Source organism: Cebus imitator, unplaced genomic scaffold (assembly GCF_001604975.1).
Source record: "Cebus imitator isolate Cc_AM_T3 unplaced genomic scaffold, Cebus_imitator-1.0 Scaffold4, whole genome shotgun sequence".
Taxonomy (NCBI): Eukaryota; Metazoa; Chordata; class Mammalia; order Primates; family Cebidae; genus Cebus; species Cebus imitator.
The window spans coordinates 13,292,769-13,310,765 of record NW_016107319.1 but is presented as its reverse complement, the minus strand read 5'-3'; the positions used below and the strand labels follow the sequence as shown (position 1 = coordinate 13,310,765).

At 42.5% G+C, this 17,997-nt stretch overlaps 1 protein-coding gene across 3 annotated transcripts in view; it reads left to right on the top strand.

Annotated features, from left to right (window-relative positions):
- NR3C2 (nuclear receptor subfamily 3 group C member 2) overlaps nucleotides 1-17,997 on the top strand; it is a 358,115-nt gene that overhangs the window by 284,353 nt on the left and 55,765 nt on the right. For all 3 annotated transcript variants that reach the window (XM_017532742.1, XM_017532733.2, XM_017532746.2), the window contains exon 6: nucleotides 443-587. In XM_017532742.1, the coding sequence (XP_017388231.1) occupies nucleotides 443-587 (145 nt within the window). The remainder of the gene's footprint in view (nucleotides 1-442; nucleotides 588-17,997) is intronic.

Here is a 17,997-nt window from a genome sequence, read left to right as displayed (position 1 = left end):
TTTAAGCACCACAAACTCATGAACAATGGAATCTCCCACCATTATTGCAGATACGCAGGGGTTGACGGTTATTAAATTACCCTTTATTTTAGTGTTATTAATTGTGGGTGGGATCAAGCAAGTTTTGCAGATTAATACAAATTCTCTCAATCTAACCAAGGGTTTTAGGCTGTTGTCCACACTGAAACTCGCTGAACTTTGCAATTTTTGTTTGTCCTGACAGTTTACCCTCATCAAGAATTTAGGATGAATTTAAAATGAAATGTGGAGCAGGGCTGGGCCTGTGGTGGGTGCCTGTAAATGACTGTTGAGTTGATTTGAGTCTATTAGAGAAGAGAAAAGTGAAAGAAAGGTGGCTGTTGAGGATTGACTTAAGAAGCGTCTTCCTGGAATGTACGTAAATGCTAAGTGTATTTCTGTGATTAATTGTTCTGTTCTTCAGGATTTAAAAACTTGCCTCTTGAGGACCAAATTACCCTAATCCAGTATTCTTGGATGTGTCTATCATCATTTGCCTTGAGCTGGAGATCGTACAAACATACGAACAGCCAATTTCTCTATTTTGCACCAGACCTAGTCTTTAATGAGTAAGTACCTATTAATTAGCCTTCATAAAATAAACTGCAGAGTTATTCGTTATGCTTTTTTTCAATAATATCTAAACAGATGTACATTTGTGAAAGAATCTACTGAAACTGGCATCTTTTAATGTTAAAATTTTACAGATTTGGGGGAACTTAAAAATTACTCTTTGCAACATTATACTGTACACTTCTGAGTATATATAAATCAGTATATATAAATTCCACATAATAATATGTGGGATATATCCCAAAAGAAAGATGATCCAGTTGGCTCTGAAAATTGACTGGTACAAAGCCACAATTAATAGAAAACAGTCTCTTTTGGTATCGACTCCAGTTGGGAAGACGATCTAATTTCTAGGAAATGTGAACGTATAAAGTGCCAGCTTTTACTAGCATCATATAATGGTTCTTTTGTTAACAGTATACAGCTGCTCAATGTGTTTTCATGACAATCGTAATTACCCTTCTTTGCCATCATAAAAGAAGCCAAAATGTTATTCCGTAGCGAAACATTTTTAGTTTTATGATACATTTTAAAAGACTGAAAGAATTGTAATCGGTTTTTCTTTGGCCACAAATTCCTTCCTATTTTAAGTTTACATTTTAATATTGTTTGCATTCCTCATTAGCACATTTCATTTATGTTTATATCTAGCAGTGCTTCTTTGTAATTGTTGGGTCAGGAAATACTTAAAAGGGAATATTTGAATTATGATAGTAACCATAGCCATATTCTAACAGATGGCTCTCTCTAGTGATAGGAGAATAAGGGTTTCAGGACAGGAGGAGGCAGATGAGAAATAGGTTGGTGATAAAAGCAAGAAAATTAATGCAAAAGATTAAAAATATAGACGGGGCCAACATACCTCAGTAGCACCAGCAGTAATTTACCTAAAAGTACCAGTTCGCCCACATGTGATGTACTGCAAAGACAATTTTATTCCAGACATAAATTAGAAACATCAGTTGTTGGTTCTCAAGGTGGCCTTCTTTTGGCAGTTTATCAAAAAGAATAATTCTAGTACTGCATCAGTTTTCACCAAAAGCATAAAGCCAGACAACTGACATGCATGTTTTCATTAACTTGTATTCCTCAATAATCAGCTGATATTGTTGAATAGTAAACCTGTTTTAAAATATGTTCTATAAACCAGAAGAAAAAACATATTAAAGAGGGTTCTTGTTTTGAAAGTACATGTGGGTAAATAAGAATCTCTATTAGTGCAATCAGTGTTTCAGCATTTGATTTTAACAGATTAAAACAACCCATTTAATCTTATTAATACATCTATCAATTTTTATCACAAAATGTGTATAGCATAAAATTTTTCATTCTTAAGTGTACAACTCAGTGGCATTAATTACATTCACATTGTTGTGTGACCATTACCACTGTCCATATCCAGTACTTTTTCATTATCCCAAACAAACTCTAAACCCATTCAACAATCATTCCCCATTGTCCCTCCCCTAAGCTCCTGGTACCCTCTAGTCTATGAATTTGCCTACTCTATATATTCAATATAAGCAGAATCATATAATATTTGTCCTTTTGTGCCTGGCTCATTTCACTTAGCCTAATGTTTTCAGTGATCCATATTTAGTGTGCATCAGAATTCCATTCCTTCTTGTGGCAGATCAAGTCAGTACTTATTAGTGGATTCTGTAGTTGCATACTTGCTTACTGACTGTTTATTTGTAATCTCAAAATCAGTACTCAGGATTTTCATGGTCGTTCACAGACAAATGCAGAGCAACGAAGAATTTCAGTTGCCAAGAGAGCACATTGCAGCTGAGCTAACCCAAGGGGCTGCTCCACCATCTTGTTTCAGCTCTCATGCTATAGATTGTCATCCTTTTCACAGTCTATTTAGTGCCACAGTGTTGCGTTTTCATACCTTTTGATGATTTCACCGTTTAAGATGGCTGGTCCCTAGACATAGTGCTGAAGTGCTAGCTAGTGTTCCTCAATTCAAGACAGCTCTGATGTGCCTCACAGAGAAAATATGTGTGCCAGATAACCATCACTGAAGCATGAGTTACGGTTCTGTTGGCTGTAGTTCAATGTTAAGAAACCAGGAATATATGTTAGTAAGATGTCTTTAAGCAGAAATATACAGAAAACAAAATCAGGTATAAATCAGTTGATGAAATGTGACCAGAAGTTGTAAGGACCATTACCCCAAACTTCCCCCAGGAGGAATAGTTGAATATTTGCTAATTTAGTGTTTGCTATGATTTTTATAGAACATGACTACAGCAAATATTTTATCTAGTCATCTGTTAATGGGCACTTGGTTTGTTTCCGCCTTCGATTATTGTGAATAACATTGCACTGAATGTGGGTATACAAATATGTCTTTGAGATGCTGCTTTCAATTCTTTCAATACTTAGAACTGGAATCTCTGGGCATATGGTAACTATGTTTAACTTTTTAAGGAACCACCACACTCTTTTTCCACAGCAGTTGTACCATTTTACATTCCCACCAGCAACATACAAGGGTTCTAATTTCTCCACATCCTTGCCAGCACTTTTTTCTTTTTTTTAACTAGCCATCCCAGTAGGCGTGACGTGGTATCTTACTGTGGTTTTCATTTTCATTTCCCTAATCACTAATGATGTTGGACATTTTTTCATGTGTTTATAGGCCATTCGTTTATCCTCTCTGTAGAACTGTTCATGCAAGTTCCTTACATAGTTTTTAATTGGATTATATGTCTTTTTGTACTTGAGTTATAGGAATTCTTTATATATTATGGATATTAAACCCTTATCAGATACATGATTTGTAATTATGTCTCTCAGTCTGTGGGTTGCCTTTTTACTCAGTGTCCTTTGAGGCACAGACATTTATAATTGTAGTGAAGTCAAAATCTCTTCTTTTGCTGCCTTTTCTTTTGGTGTCACCTATTACTTTTTAATTGCTTGTAAATATCTGAGTATACAGGGCTCCAAACAATTACAGAATTGTAAGAATGTTTTTTCATAAATGGAACCTAGGGGAAAGCACTTTATATTTGAAGCCTGGGAAAATTAATGTACTTAAAGGGTTTTGGAAATAAATAAGAACCCCCCCCCAAAAAAAAAAAGGTCATATAAGCTTTGTGTATTTGTCTATTCTAGAAAATATTGATACAGATAAAATAGAAACAAGAGATAAATTCTTTCTAATATTAAAAGTAGTTAAACGTTATTGATATCATTATTAGAATGAATGTTTTGTTCTGTTCTTAAAACTTTTGACCTCAACCCAACCTAGATTTCTGTAGTGTTTCTTTCTCTCAATGGGAAAAAACAGAGCACAGCTGTGCTTTTCCAAGGGGCTAGGGTGCGTACTACTCTGGGGAAGCAATTGGAACTTATATAAAGCCTTTTGGTCAAATTGCATCAAAAAGAGAGCATCATTTGTTAGCTCCATCACAGGGTACCGTGATAGACCCATACTTTTTAGGGAAATCAGTAAGTTACAGAGGATGGCTGAATGCCTATGCATACATGCTTCATCTTGAATTTATTCAAGGAATATTTTTTAGCTGTTGTCAATATTCTAAGCAGTAGTTTTAGAATAGTGAGAGAAAAAAAATCCCTCTCCTAGAATATACAGTCTAATGAGAGAGACAGAAATACTGAGTTCTATAAGTAAAATATAATTGTGATAAGTACTGAAAGGAAAAGTGGTCTGAGAGCAGTTAATGGGAGATACTGATTTAGTCAGGCAAGTCTTCCCTGGGAATGATTAAACTGGTGCTACCCAAGTGAAGGAAGTATAATGAGGAGGAAAGTTGAGAAACCAGCATGTGCTCAGGTCCAGTGGCAGGAAGGAACATGGGCCTTCAGTGAACTGAGAGCAAGACAGTGTGGCTGAAGGGGAGCCTAAGGCCAGGTCATGTGAGTTTCAGAGGTCACCTTGGAGACTTGGTCCTTCATTTGAAGAGCAGTGGAAAAGCCATTGAGGTTTTCTAAGCGATGGGGTAACATTCCCAGATTTGCTTCTTGTAATGATCCCTCTGAATGCAAAATGGAAACAGGTTAGAAGTGAGTCAGAGCTGATGTTGGGAGACCAGACAGGAGGCTGTGATGGGAATCCAGGTGATATTATAAGGTGAAATCAATACAAATTGCTAGTGGTTAGATATTGGTAAGGACTGGAGGGGAGGAAGACATAGCAGTCTAGGGAGACTTCTAAGCCTCTGCTATAAATGCCAGGAAAAATTTGGTGCCCCTCACTGGGATAGGGAATAAGGGAAGAAGACCCAGGTTTGGAAGGGCAAGGGGAGGGAGAGCCTGGGGCCAGTTCTGAGCATAAGTTTGAATTGCCTTTGAAAAATTATCCAAGAAGACATATTACATAGGCAGTTATTTCTACAGGTCAGAAGCTAAAGAGGTGTCCTGGCTAATGTTAAAAAATCTGAACTCATTTTTGGAGGTAGTAGTCAAAGGAGGAATGTTGTGACATGGATCACAGGGAGAGGGCTTTAAGAAGGGACATGTGCCGGGCGCGGTGGCTGAAGCCTGTAATCCCAGCACTTTGGGAGGCCGAGGCGGGTGGATCACGAGGTCAAGAGATCGAGACCATCCAAGTCAACATGGTGAAACCCCGTCTCTACTAAAAATACAAAACATAGCTGGGCAAGGTGGCGTGTGCCTGTAATCCCAGCTACTCAGGAGGTTGAGGCAGGAGAATTGCCTGAATCCAGGAGGCGGAGGTTGCGGTGAGCCGAGATCGTGCCATTGCACTCCAGCCTAGGTAACAAGAGTGAAACTCCATCTCAAAAAAAAAAAAAAGAAAAAGAAAGGAGATGTGACTACCCTATCATGTGATGTGCTGTTGTGATCCAGTGAGGTGTGAACTAGAAAACTCAAAGCATCCCTCACTCATTGCCTGCCCATGCCTTACAGATTTGTATCTTCTGAACATGTTCTATGCTTTCCCTGAGCCATTACCTGTCCTTTTGTACCTTCCACCAAAGCGAAGGCAGCGATCTGGCATTTTGTGTAAAGCAGCAGTGATGCCGCTCACTGGAGGGCAGAGTGCATCCTCCCTTGCTCTCCCACCCTTCCTTGGCTGTTTACACCACCTCCCCCCTGGTCTTGCCACTCCTGAGTGCATGTATCTCTGCCTCATTTTACTGGTACACCTCACTGAAGTCACAGACTCTGTCTTAATCATTTTTGAATCTCTAGCACCTGGTCTTATGCCTGAATCATAGTACGTACTCCATGAATATTTGATGAATAAATGAATTATTGAACAAATGAACCGAACAATCTATTAATGAGTCTGAAAGGGGCTTCCTAAGTTTACATTTCTGGTGATGAGGATGAAGTTTATGATGGAGTGTGATGTAGGCATGCATGGCTTTCATGAACAGAGGCATTGCAGTATTTAAAACAGAGGAACAAAACTTTAATAGTTGATCATTTGGGTCTGCCTTCAACTGTGACACGGATCTCAAAGTTCCCAAAGATCTTATCCTCTGGTATTACTATCACTGGGGACGGAGGAAAGGTGGGAAATAGGGAATAATAAAGGAAACATTCTTTCCAATTTTTTTTTATTAAACATTGGGGTGAAGATATGAGTTAATACTTTAACGTAGAACTTTTCTTATTACAAACTCAAAACTTTTCAAATATGTATTAAATGATTAATTATTCAATCTTACCTTGAAATAGCTTATCATATATTGCTACAGATCACTGCAAGTATTCAAATTTCTTATCAATTCACTACACATATTAAAACTCCCACTGAAGCCTGTAATGACATTTTTTTCCATTTTTTTTTTATAAATTCTGAAATGAAGTTTCAGTATTACTCTTTTATATCTTGGCTGATATTTTAAAATTAAACACATATTAAAGACTTGCTTATACTACCTCAAGTAGTAGCCCAATATAAAATGTTTTCTGGATGATCTTTCACTGTCCTCATCGTCTGAACTTTGTATCATTTTGGTTCACTGACTGTTGGCGAGAGTGAGAGAGGGTTGATGTCTTAGTGGTACTTCATATGCTTCTGTGGACACTCTGAGTGTCTCTCCGGGAGGAAGGTGACTCCCACCCACAGTGTCCTGTGTCTAAAGCGCTAGTTGTGTGATGGCAGCTCCATTAGAAGAGTACACAACTCAGTTGCCATCGGTTACCTCTTGTCATGTTTTCATGGGGCGCTGCCTCTTTGTTTGTGTCCCCCGTTGCTGGGGTCATTGTGCTGGTGCAGTCCAGTTGTCCTCAGTGGGGGCTCTCCCCGGGCCAGCCTGCCAATGTTACAGTGCCATTGAGGTCCCTCTGCACCTAACGTTCTGAAGTGGGCCGTGTGTTCCAAAGTCCGTCCCACCGTGGTGCAGGCTGGGATCAGAGGATTCTCATGGAGGCCAGGGGTGGTTGGAGGTATGGGGAGCCCCACCATCCCCTACCACAGGGAGTGGTGGATCTTCCTGAGCCACTGGAGGTGACTTCTGTGCCTGGACCCTTGCCCCAGCAGGGTTAGGGCCAGCGGCAGATGGAGACAGCATTTCTGATGAGAGAAGTCAGGGACGTAGGATGAAGTGGTCAGCTGCCCCTTCGGTGGTGGCTTTTGTTTCTCCTCCTCTCTCCCAGCCCTCTTCCCCTCCTCCTCCTTTCATGTGAGGATTTCTTCTCCTTGGCTTACTGGGAAGCTGTTGTGTGGTTTCTGCACCCTTTTCTTCCCACTTCTCCCCGCTCCTTCCCTTCCTTTCCCTTCCCTCTCACTCCCTTCCTTCCTTCTCTCCATCTCTCTGCTCCTCTTTCCACCTCCTGCTACCCCATACATCTCTTTTCCAGCCGCTGAGAAGCCTCTTCCTAAGATTTCCGTTGTTTTTTCTTTTTTTTTTTTTTTTTAAATTTCTGGGTAAGTATGAGGGACTGAAGTTCAAAAGAAGAAAAAAGTCCTCCTTCCATGCCTTATTTTTCCTATGAAAACCCAGGCCTCCCAACAGCAGCTAGAGGCCGCAGACGGCCTGACCGTGAAAGCAGCGCCCCCTGCAGGTGGCACACGTGCTGCCGGCCTCACCATGAACCCACTGTTCCCAGCAGTGAATCTGTCTGGGTCTGCAGCGACCTCAATTCTTGCCTCCTCAGAAGAAATAATTTGAATGAGAGGCAGAAGGAGAGACTGAGTCAAATGTTACAGCAGGAGTGAAAGTTTATTAAAAAGCTTTAGAGCAGGAACAAAAGGAAGTAAAGTAACCTTGGAAGAGGGTGAAGCAGGTGACTTGAGAGATGAAGTGTGCGATTTGACTTTTGACTCGGGGTCTTACACGCTGCCATGCTTTCTGGGGGATTGTGTCTCTTTTCCCGATTCTTCCCTTGGGGTGGGCTGTCTGCATGCGGGCTGGCCTGCCAGCACTTCGGAGGGGAGCATGCACAGTGTGTTTACTGGAGCTGTACACATGCTCACTTGAGGTGTTCCTCCCTCACCAGTCCGGTATTCTTAGAAGGCCATACCAGTTAAACTCCACCATTTCGCCTCTTAATGCACCTGCTTGAGCCCACTCACCCAGCTCTTGAGATCCTGTCAGGAAGCTGCTGATCCCCAGTTTCAGGTTTTTCTATTAGGAGACCGCCTTTTCCTGGCACTGGCTGACACCAATTATTATTCTAGAGAAAGTATAAGAACTGCCTGACCATCACCTGAGGGCCACCTGACATTCCTGGTGGCAGTGAGAGGGACCTCTCCTGCCCTGAGCACGTCTGCCTGCCTGCTGTGACACCACCACTGCCTATTTTGCATCTGGCTCTCTTCATTCCTAACTGGCCCTCGGAGACAGAGGAACCTGAGACTCTTGAATAAAGAAAAGCAACGTCATAAGTAGAAAATAGTTGATTTTCATCTGCAAAGGGCAGAAGCACTCCAGAATGGAAATTGTGTTTTTACACAAAAGTAGTGTAGAGAGACCATCTTCCCACCTGAATGAGGCTAGACGAAGAGAAATCTAAGAGAAGGTACAGTGGCACAGAGGAGGTTTTTTAAGCTACAAATAAGAAGTCATTCAGTTTTATATATAATGACAGACGAAAGGTAGATACAAGCCCCCCAAACCAGAATTATTTGCTTCCCTCCTTTCCCCCACTTCTTTTTAAAATAGTATTTATTCCTCTTTGTCAATCTGTCGTAGTGATAAGACTTAGAGTTGGAGTAGAAAGTCACTTCTAACCAGACCTACCACCTCACGCCTGTAATCCCAGCACTTTGGAAAGCTGAGGCAGGAGGCTTGCTTGAGCCCAGGAGTAAAAAGTCCAGCCTGGGCAACAAAGACCCTGTCTCTACGAAAAAATTAGCTAGACAGAGGGGTGTCCACCTGTGGTGCTAGCTACTTGTGAGGCTGAGGTGGGAGGATCACTTGAGCCCAGGAGTTCAAGGCTGTAATGAGTCATGATTGCACCACTGCACCCCAGCCTACTACATGACAGAGCAAGACCCTGTCTCAAAAAAAAAGAAAGAAAGTAATTTCCCGACATTTTAGCAGAGGAAGTGAGAGGAGGGAAGTTCTGGAAGAAATGAGTAACCTGCTGCGATGGTGCTCCTGAGTTAGACTCACAGTAAGAGAAGTTCCGAGACTGAGCACACAGAATATAGGGACTGCCTATACCCGAGAAAGGTGCAAACACCTAAGAGGGGAGTGTTAACACAAGAACTGAGGGAACACTTCCCAACTCAGTTCTTCAGTTGTCTTCTTTTTGCAAAACCCTGGCTCTCATTTTGGACTACTCTTAGAAGAGGGAAATAAATGATATTTTATTGTCCTTTCATTTGGCAGATATTTATTGAGCAACTTCAGTGTACTAAGCCCTGTTCTAGGCACTGAGAATACAACAGTAAACAAAATAAAAATCCCTTCCTTCATGGGGCTTACAGTCCAGTAGTAGGTACAGGTGGGTGGCATAGCAGAAAAACTGAGGGCGGCATTGTGAAACAGCCCTGCCTGCAGTGCCGCCAGAGAGCAGAGCTTGGATCCCATCCCTGACACTTGTATATGACAACAGCAAAAGTAGTACTTAAAATAAGTTGTTGACTGGGTGCGGTGGCTCCCTCCTATAATCCTGTAAATTACAGCACTTTGGGAAGCAGTGTGGGTGGATCACAAGGTCAGGAGTTCAAGATCAGCCTGGCCAATATGGTGAAACCCCGTCTCTACTAAAAATACAAAAATTAGCCAGGTGTGGTGTCAGGTGCCTGTAGTCCCAGCTACTCAGAAAGCTAAGGCAGGAGAATTGCTTAAACCCAGGAAGCGGAGGTTGCAGTGAGCCGAGATCACGCCATTTCACTCCAGCCTGGGTGACAGAGTGAGACTCCGTGACAAATAATAATAAGTTGTTACCTCAATGAATTTCCTCAAGGGCTTTAATAGCGCCCTTGGTAGCCACGTTGGCCTCCTTTTGGTACATTGAGGATCCAAACTCATTCCTGACTCAATGTCTGTTATTTGTGCAGGAAGATGACTCTTTTGAGCCTTGTTGTCTCAGCTCTAAATATTCCTTGCTCAGAGAGATTTTGCCTGACCATCTGTTTTAGGCTGTTCTTGCATTGCTGTAAAGAAATACCTGAGACTGGGAAATTTATATATAAAAAAGGGAGGTTTAATTGGCTCATGGTTCTACAGACTGTACAGGAGGCATAGCACCAGCATCTGCTTCTGGGGAGGCCTCAGGAAGCTTCCCATCATGGCAGAAGGTGAAGGGGGAACAGGCACATCACATGGCAAAAGCAGGAGCAAGGGGGGAGGGGGTGCGCCACACACTTAAGTGACCACTATCACCGGGAGGACACCATTGAGACCAAGGGGATGGTGCTGAACCGTTGATTAGAAATCCACCCCCAAGGCTGGGCTTGGTGACTCATGCCTGTAACACCAGCCTTTGGGAGGCTATGTGGGTGGATTACTTGATTGCTACTCAGGAGTTCGAGACTAGCCTGGGCAACATGGTGAAATCCTGTCTCTACCAAAAATATAAAAAATTAGTTGGGAGTGATGGTGCATGCCTGTGGTCCCAGCTACTCAGGAAGCTGAGGTAAGAGAATCACTTGAGCCCAGGAGGTGGAGGTTGCAGGGAGCCATGATTGTGCCACTGCACTCCAGCCTGGGTGACAGAGCAAGGCCCTGTCGAGGGGGAAGAAAAGAAAGAAGTCCATCCCTGGGATCCAGTCACTCCATCAGGCCCCACCTCCAACACTGAGAATGACAATTTGACATGAGATTTAGGAAGGACGCACAACCAAACTGTATGATCTAAAATCTGCAGATCCTAGAGCTGATCAGATCTAGGATAGATGGACAGACTCCTGCTACTTCCCTCCGCCTTTTATCACGTGTGTGTTTTCTCCCTAGTAAGCCTCCTGCCCGCATTAGTGTAGGCTCTGGGAGGGCAGGAACCTGGCCTGTCTGGTTTACCTTTGCATTGCCAGCTCCTAGAACACTGCCTGGCATTAGTTAAGCGCTTGATGAACTAATTAATTTTAAAGTGCCATTTTCAGCGTTATTTCCTACTGCTTCTCTGCATACACTCCACACCAGCCAAATTAACCTTTCTCTTCCCTGGGTCTTTCCACTGCTGTGCCTTTGCTCCTAATACTTCCCTTCTCCCTCCCTCAGGCCCAACCCAAAGATACTTTCTCCCTGCCGACTTGTCTTACTGTTAAAGAATGACGTTTCCCCCATAAATTCCATAGCAGCAGTCTCCAACCTTTTGGGCACCAGGGACTGGTTTTGTGGAAGACAATTTTTCCACAGACCTGGCAGGGTGTGGGGATGGTTTCAGGATGAAAGTATTCCACCTCAGCTTATCAGACATTAGTTAGATTCTCATAAGGAGCATGCAAGCTAGATCCCTCACATGTACAGCTCAGCTAGGCTTCACACTCCTGTGAGAATCTAATGCTGCTGCTGATCTGACAGGAGGCGGAGTTCAGGCAGTAACGCTCACTCACCTGCCACTCACCTCCTGCTGTGGGGCGCAGTTCCTAACAAGCCATGGACTGTAATACAGTCAGTGGCCCCAGGCTTGGGGACACCTGCTCTATAGTACTTCTTTTAGATCTCAATCATTTGGTACTTACTGTGTCTTTATATGTTTTTTACTCCAGATATACCGTAAATGCCTAGAGTACAGAAAATACCCTTGTAAAGTTATCCATAGTGTCTAGCAAAGTGTGTGAGTGTGTGTGTGTGTGTGTGTGTGTGTGTGTGTATGACAGATGGAGTCTCGCTCTGTCACCCAAGCTGGAGTGCACTGGCGTGTTCTTGGTTCACTGCAACCTCTGCCTCCCGGGTTCAAGCAATTCTCCTGCCCAGCCTCCCAAGTAGCTGGGACTACAGATGCCCACTAGCACGCCTGGCTAATTTTTGTATTTTTAGTAGAGACAGGGTTTCACCATGTTGGCCAGGCTGGTCTCAAACTCCTGAGTAACAATAAAGCAATCTGCCCACACGGCCTCCCAAAGTGCTGTGATTACAGGCGTGAGCCACCACGCCAGGTTGCAAAATACTGTATGCATAACTCGCACTCGGTATCTGTTTCTGGTTTGTTAATGTGTGCTCTTTCTGGCACATGGATCAGAGCTCAGTTTCCTGATGTGGATTGACCTTATGTTTTGGGAGCTTAACATGTAAAGTTAATGAAAAAGATTCAGTTTTGCAGACTTCTTTCAGTTTTACTCCAATAGTACTGCTGTATGTTAATATTCCATGTATGATATTTCTTGTAGTGTTCTTGAGAAATTTCCTAAGGAGTTAATGAAACTGGGTGATTGCCAGGATAGTATGAGATTAAAGTAAAACAAATATGAGACTGCAAATGGAATGAACTGTTTAAGCTGTGTATTACTATATTGGGATCAGACAGAGCAGTAATCATGCAAGCAATACATCCAAGCTTTATTCTGGCCAACTAGGGAGAGCTATTTTTCGTTTTTAATAAAAGTCAAAAACAGTTTAAGATCATATATTGTCTTTAAAAGGCTTAGTGTGGCTAAATTAGCATATTGCTTTTTACTTCAATTAACATGCTCAAGGGCGTTGGTCTCTTCAGCTAAAAATAACTCTTCTTTGCAATATAAAATAAAGTCCCTGGAATAAATTTCTTTCTTTCTTTTTACCGTGTTGCACAGGCACCGCGCTGGCATGATGGCTCGCTGCAGCCTCAATCTCCTGGGCTCGGGCGACACTCCTGCCTCAGCCTCTTAAGTAGCTAGGAATATAGGCGCGTGCCACCACAACCGCTTAATTTATTCTTATTTTTTAGAGACAGGGTTTCACTCTGTCACCTAGGCTGGAGTGCACTAGCATGGTCATAGCTCATCGTAACATCGAACTCCTGAGCTCAAGCAGTCCTCCCACCTCGGGCTTCCAAGTAGTTGGATTTACAGCATGTGAGACACCATGCCCAGCCTGGAGTAGATTTCTTTATTGAAAATTTGGTAAATGGAGAAAAACTATTTTTTATGTGGTGATTCTATTCCAAGATTAGGGCAGGTGGTAAGGAATGGGTCAGTCAACTGTAAGACCAAGTAGGGCTCCAGACTTCCCCCACGTGACAGAGGTCACAAGACCTAGAGATAGTAGCTTTGCTGGCACTGCTCTGGATCGAAGAAGGGGAACACACTTGAATGTGTCTTGCTGTTTAAAGCATTTTATGAACTTCTGTTCTTAGACATTTCCAGAACTGAAACTGAACCACACAATTATTTTTATTATATCACATGAGTGATGATTTTCGTTTTATATTTTTCCCCTTTTCCTCCCATGAACCCCAAGCTTATTTAATAGGGTTATGTTGGGGAGGGCTCTGAAAAGGTTGCTTAGTTTTCCCTGGGTTCTGGCATCTGACACTTTTCTGAAAGAAACAAGTGGAGGATGAAGGGAAACAAACAAGAAGGTCCTATTTAGAGACCCTCAGCCTCGTTGTTAAAGCACACTTGTGAATTTGGATCAGTAGAGGTGCAGTAAGAGTATTACCTGAGCCAACATGCATACCTGCAGGTGTGGCAGCCTTGTCTAATGTCATCATCACAGACATCATCTGTGCCCCTCTACTTTGAAACAGACACCACTTCAAGAGAAGCAGCGGAATTAGCAGTTTATAAACTCCCCACTTCCTGTCTGCTGAAGCTGTATGCCACTCTCCACTTACCTGGGCACTGCAGTGCAAAAGTAACTGACAATCAGTCGTTTAGAGGGGGATTTGAAGGATTCTGAGCTGATGCTGGAAGCTTATGAAAGGTGTCGTGCTAAATACCATCTCCAATACTCCATGTTATTTAATCCTCATAACCTGTGAGTCTGGAATTTATTATGCTGCTTTTAAAGATGAGGAGACCAAAGCCCAAAGTTTTGCACATAGGTGTCTCTCTGTCCAAAGCTCAGAATTTTTCAGCTACATAAAGGCTTCCACCTTGACTATGAAATTTGAATTTTCAGGCAGTTACACACAGTATAGAGCTTTGGAGCCTAATAATGGTTTCAGACACAATATATATTTGGAACTCTCACTGACTCATCATCATTGTTTGCAATAACACAATCCCTGAGACTCGTCAATTTAAAGAACCAAGATTTATTTCTTACAGTTCTAGAGACTGAGAAGGCTAAGATCAAGGAGCCCACATCTGGTGGGAACCCTCCTGCCACATCATCTTATGGTAGAAGGCAGAAGGGTGAGAAAGAGAGAGAAAGAGAATGTGCGTGAGCACAAAGGGGCTGAAACTTGCTTTCATAACAAATCCTCTCTCAAGATAACCCACTCCTATGAACATTAATCCATCTATGAGGGCAGCATGACCTAGTCAACAGTTATTAGACTCCACCTCTCAGCACTGCTGCATTTGGGATTAACTTTCTAACACATGTACTTTGGGAGACATATTCAAATCATAGCACTAATCATATATCATCTCATAAGAATTATCATTTAAACTAAGTGAGATGGCCAGGCTCATGCCTGTAATCCCAGAACTTCAGGAGGCTAAGGTGGGCAGATCTCTTGAGCCCAGGAGTTCAAGACTAGCCTAGGCAACATAGCAAAACCCTTGACTCTACAAAAAATACAAAAATTAGCCAGGTGTGGTAGCATGTGCCTGTGGCACCAGCTATCGAGAGGCTGAGATAGGAGGATCCACCTGAGCCCAGGGAAGTTGAGGCCACAGTGAGCCTAGATCGCACCACTGTACTCCAGCCTGGGCGACAGAGCAAGACCCTGTGTCAAAAAAATATAAAATAGGTGAGCGAGACGTGCCTAATATATAAACAACACAAATGGGAAATAAAGTACTCTTAGAAAAACTGGAACTTTGGTTCATATATTTAATTATTCCTCCATATTTGTTTTTCTTCCTGATATCATGACAGTCCTTAAGAGCTCAGCTGTTGAAGACGTAAGGCCGAGTCACTAACGTTGTTAGTGAGCTTCGTGTTGTTGAGTGAGTGAACCTTCATTTCCCTTCTACAGAATGAGGGAATTAGCCCAGACCAGCTGTTTGTAAACATTGTGTTCTCAGAACCCTTTTTTACACTCAAATCACTGACAGTCCCAACGAGCTTTTCTTTATGTAAGTTATATCTGTTGATATTTACCCATATTAGAAATTAAAACAACTTTTGTAAAATACTCATTTATCAATTTATTTTAAAAGAAATATAAAGCCATCATCTATTATATAAATAACATAAATATTTTTATGAAAAATAACTTTTTTTTTTTTTCAAAAAAAAAGTGAGAAGAATGACATTGATTTGCCTGCTTACAAATTCCTTTAATCTGGCATTCACTTTTCTTCTTCTTACATTTAGTCTGTTGTGATGGGTTGTTTTTGGGGAGGTATATGAAAAAAATTTAGCCTCACCCAGATATATGGTTAGAAAAAAGAGGATCTAACAGACTCCTTGAAAAAGTTTTGGGGTCACCATGGAGCCCTCAGACCACACTTTAAGAACCGCTCACTAAGGTGATCTTCAAAACCAACCCAGACCCTAATTCTGCCTGGCTTTGGGGAAGCCTCACTCAAGGTCTGAATCTGTTTCCTCATTCAAGAAAGGCTTAATCTATATATCAGATGCTGGAAAAGCAAAGCTAGACAGAACATAGTCCCTGAAAGGGCTCATAGTCTAATCGCAGAATACGTACAGAGCCTCCCACATGCCATTTACTGTACTTGACGCTTTTGTATAAATCATCTTATTTATAGACAATTGTATTTTAAAGCAGATATTATTGTCACTCTTTCATAAATGATGCAGCTGCCTTGGCAGAGAGAGAGATCTAGTAAGTTATCTAAGATCCCATCACACTGAGAAATGGGCCTCAGGTCTGAGTCGAGGACCCTCCTCACAGTGTATGCTGTTTTCATTATAGCACATTTCTCCTCTCATCTGCAGAATGATGGAGATGGAAGCGTCTCCAGGGCTCCCTATGGTTACGATCATATAGTGCTACCATATCAGTGAGATAACTTATTCTCATAGCTATGAGAACATGTGGTTAGAATGTGTTCAAAAAAGGAGTACAGTATTATAAATTAATATCCTAATCACTTCCCCTAAAGTGAGATTAAAAGTCTCTTTATTTTTTTTTATTTAGCTGAAAGATGAACAAGGACCAGCATTTCACCAGTCAGTAGTAAAAACTGAAAGTATCTACACCGTGGTGGCTACTGTGTAGAATCGAAGGAAATGAAACATATAAGTTCCATCCTCTAGAATTCTATAGTGTAGTTGGTGAGGTACTGGACAAGTAAGACCTAGATGCATTAATAGTGGCCCAACAAGGTGAAGACAAATGACAAGTGATAGGTGTTACAGATGGGCACTGCAGGAGTTTAAAAAGCAGGTGGTTCTTCTGGACTGCAGCAGTCAAGGAGTGCTGCTGGGCAAAACTGTGTAGCTTGGAAGCCATGTTGTCCTGAGAGGGTCAGAATTGGATGGGTATAGTGAAGCAGGTGGCACGACCCAGGCGTGAGATACAGGAAAGGGGATGGGTCTCTGCAATCCAGAGTTGAAGCTGTCAAACCACAGGGCCCAAAAAACTGCAGGCTTGTGTTTCAGAGGGAGGGGGCTGTTTCTTTTCCCCTCTCCTCTTGCTCCCTCACCATTTCCGCTTCCCCTCCTTTCCTCCATGCTGGTCCCCTGCCTTTCTCCTCTCATCTTTTTGTTTCTGCTTGACCCTTTCTCTTTCCCTTTCTTTTGCTCCATAACCCTTCCTGATCTTATGTAGAATGAGTGGGCCAATATCATTTTTATTGAATAAAAATGCTGCATCCCATTGTCTTATGTTTGAAATTAGGCATCTTAAGGCTTTTACAGACTTTTCCAGAGAGAACACAGACTGGTCAAAGTTGGTTTTTTTTTGTTTATTTTTTTTTTACTTCGGTGTGAACTTCTGTGCTCTTAGAGATGGTTGCTCTAAATTGAAAACTTTTTTTGTCTTAAAATCATTGAAATTTCAGTTCCAGAAATTACTCGGAGGAATGACTTTGCTTTATTATTATTTTTCCCTGATGGCTTGTCTTAGTTTGTTTGTGCCACCGTTCACAAAGTACCTGAAACTTAGTAATGTATAAACAATAGAAATTTAGTTTCTTACAGTCCTAGAGGCTGAGAAGTCCAAGATGCAGGTGCCAGCAGGCTGAGTGTGTGGTGAAGGCCGTCATCTGCTTCCAAGATGGCACTTTGTTGGTGCTTCTACCAGAGGAAAAGAACACCATGTCCTCACGTGGCAGAAGGGACAGAGGGCCACACTCACCCCCCTCAACCCTTTCATCGGGGCCCTGATCCCATCCATGAGGGCTCTGTTCCCACTACTTGATCTCCTCCTACAGGAGGTGATTGTAGCAGGTTATTGAACGGTGAAGCCTAGGCCTCACCTCTTACTAGCACATTGATAGTTAGTGTCAATATATGAATATTGAAAGACACACTCAGACTGTGCCACTACTGTTCCTTTTCCTTGTTGCAGAAAGCATTGCTATCAACTGGCTGCCCCCACCCCTTCCTTTCCTCTCACGCTCTGCCACCCTGCAGCTCTTTGTACAGAGCGTCACAGTGAAGGAGGGCTTGGATTGCACTCGCCTCTCTCTCACAAGGTTGCCAAGAGCCCAGTGTTCTACTCAAGAATCACAGGGACGTCCGTGAGTGGTGGTTCACGCCTGTAATCCCAGCACTTTGGGAGGCCGCGGTGGGTGGATCACCTAACGCGAGGAGTTTGAGAGCAGCCTGGCCAACATGGTGAAACCCCATTTCCACTAAAAAAAAAAAAATTAGCCAGGCATGGTGGCACATGCTTGTAATCCCAGCTACTTGGAAGGCTGAGGCAGGAGAATTGAACCTGTGGGGCAGAGGTTGCAGTGAGCCGAGATGGTGCCACTGCACTCCAGCCTAGGTGACAGAGCAAGACTTA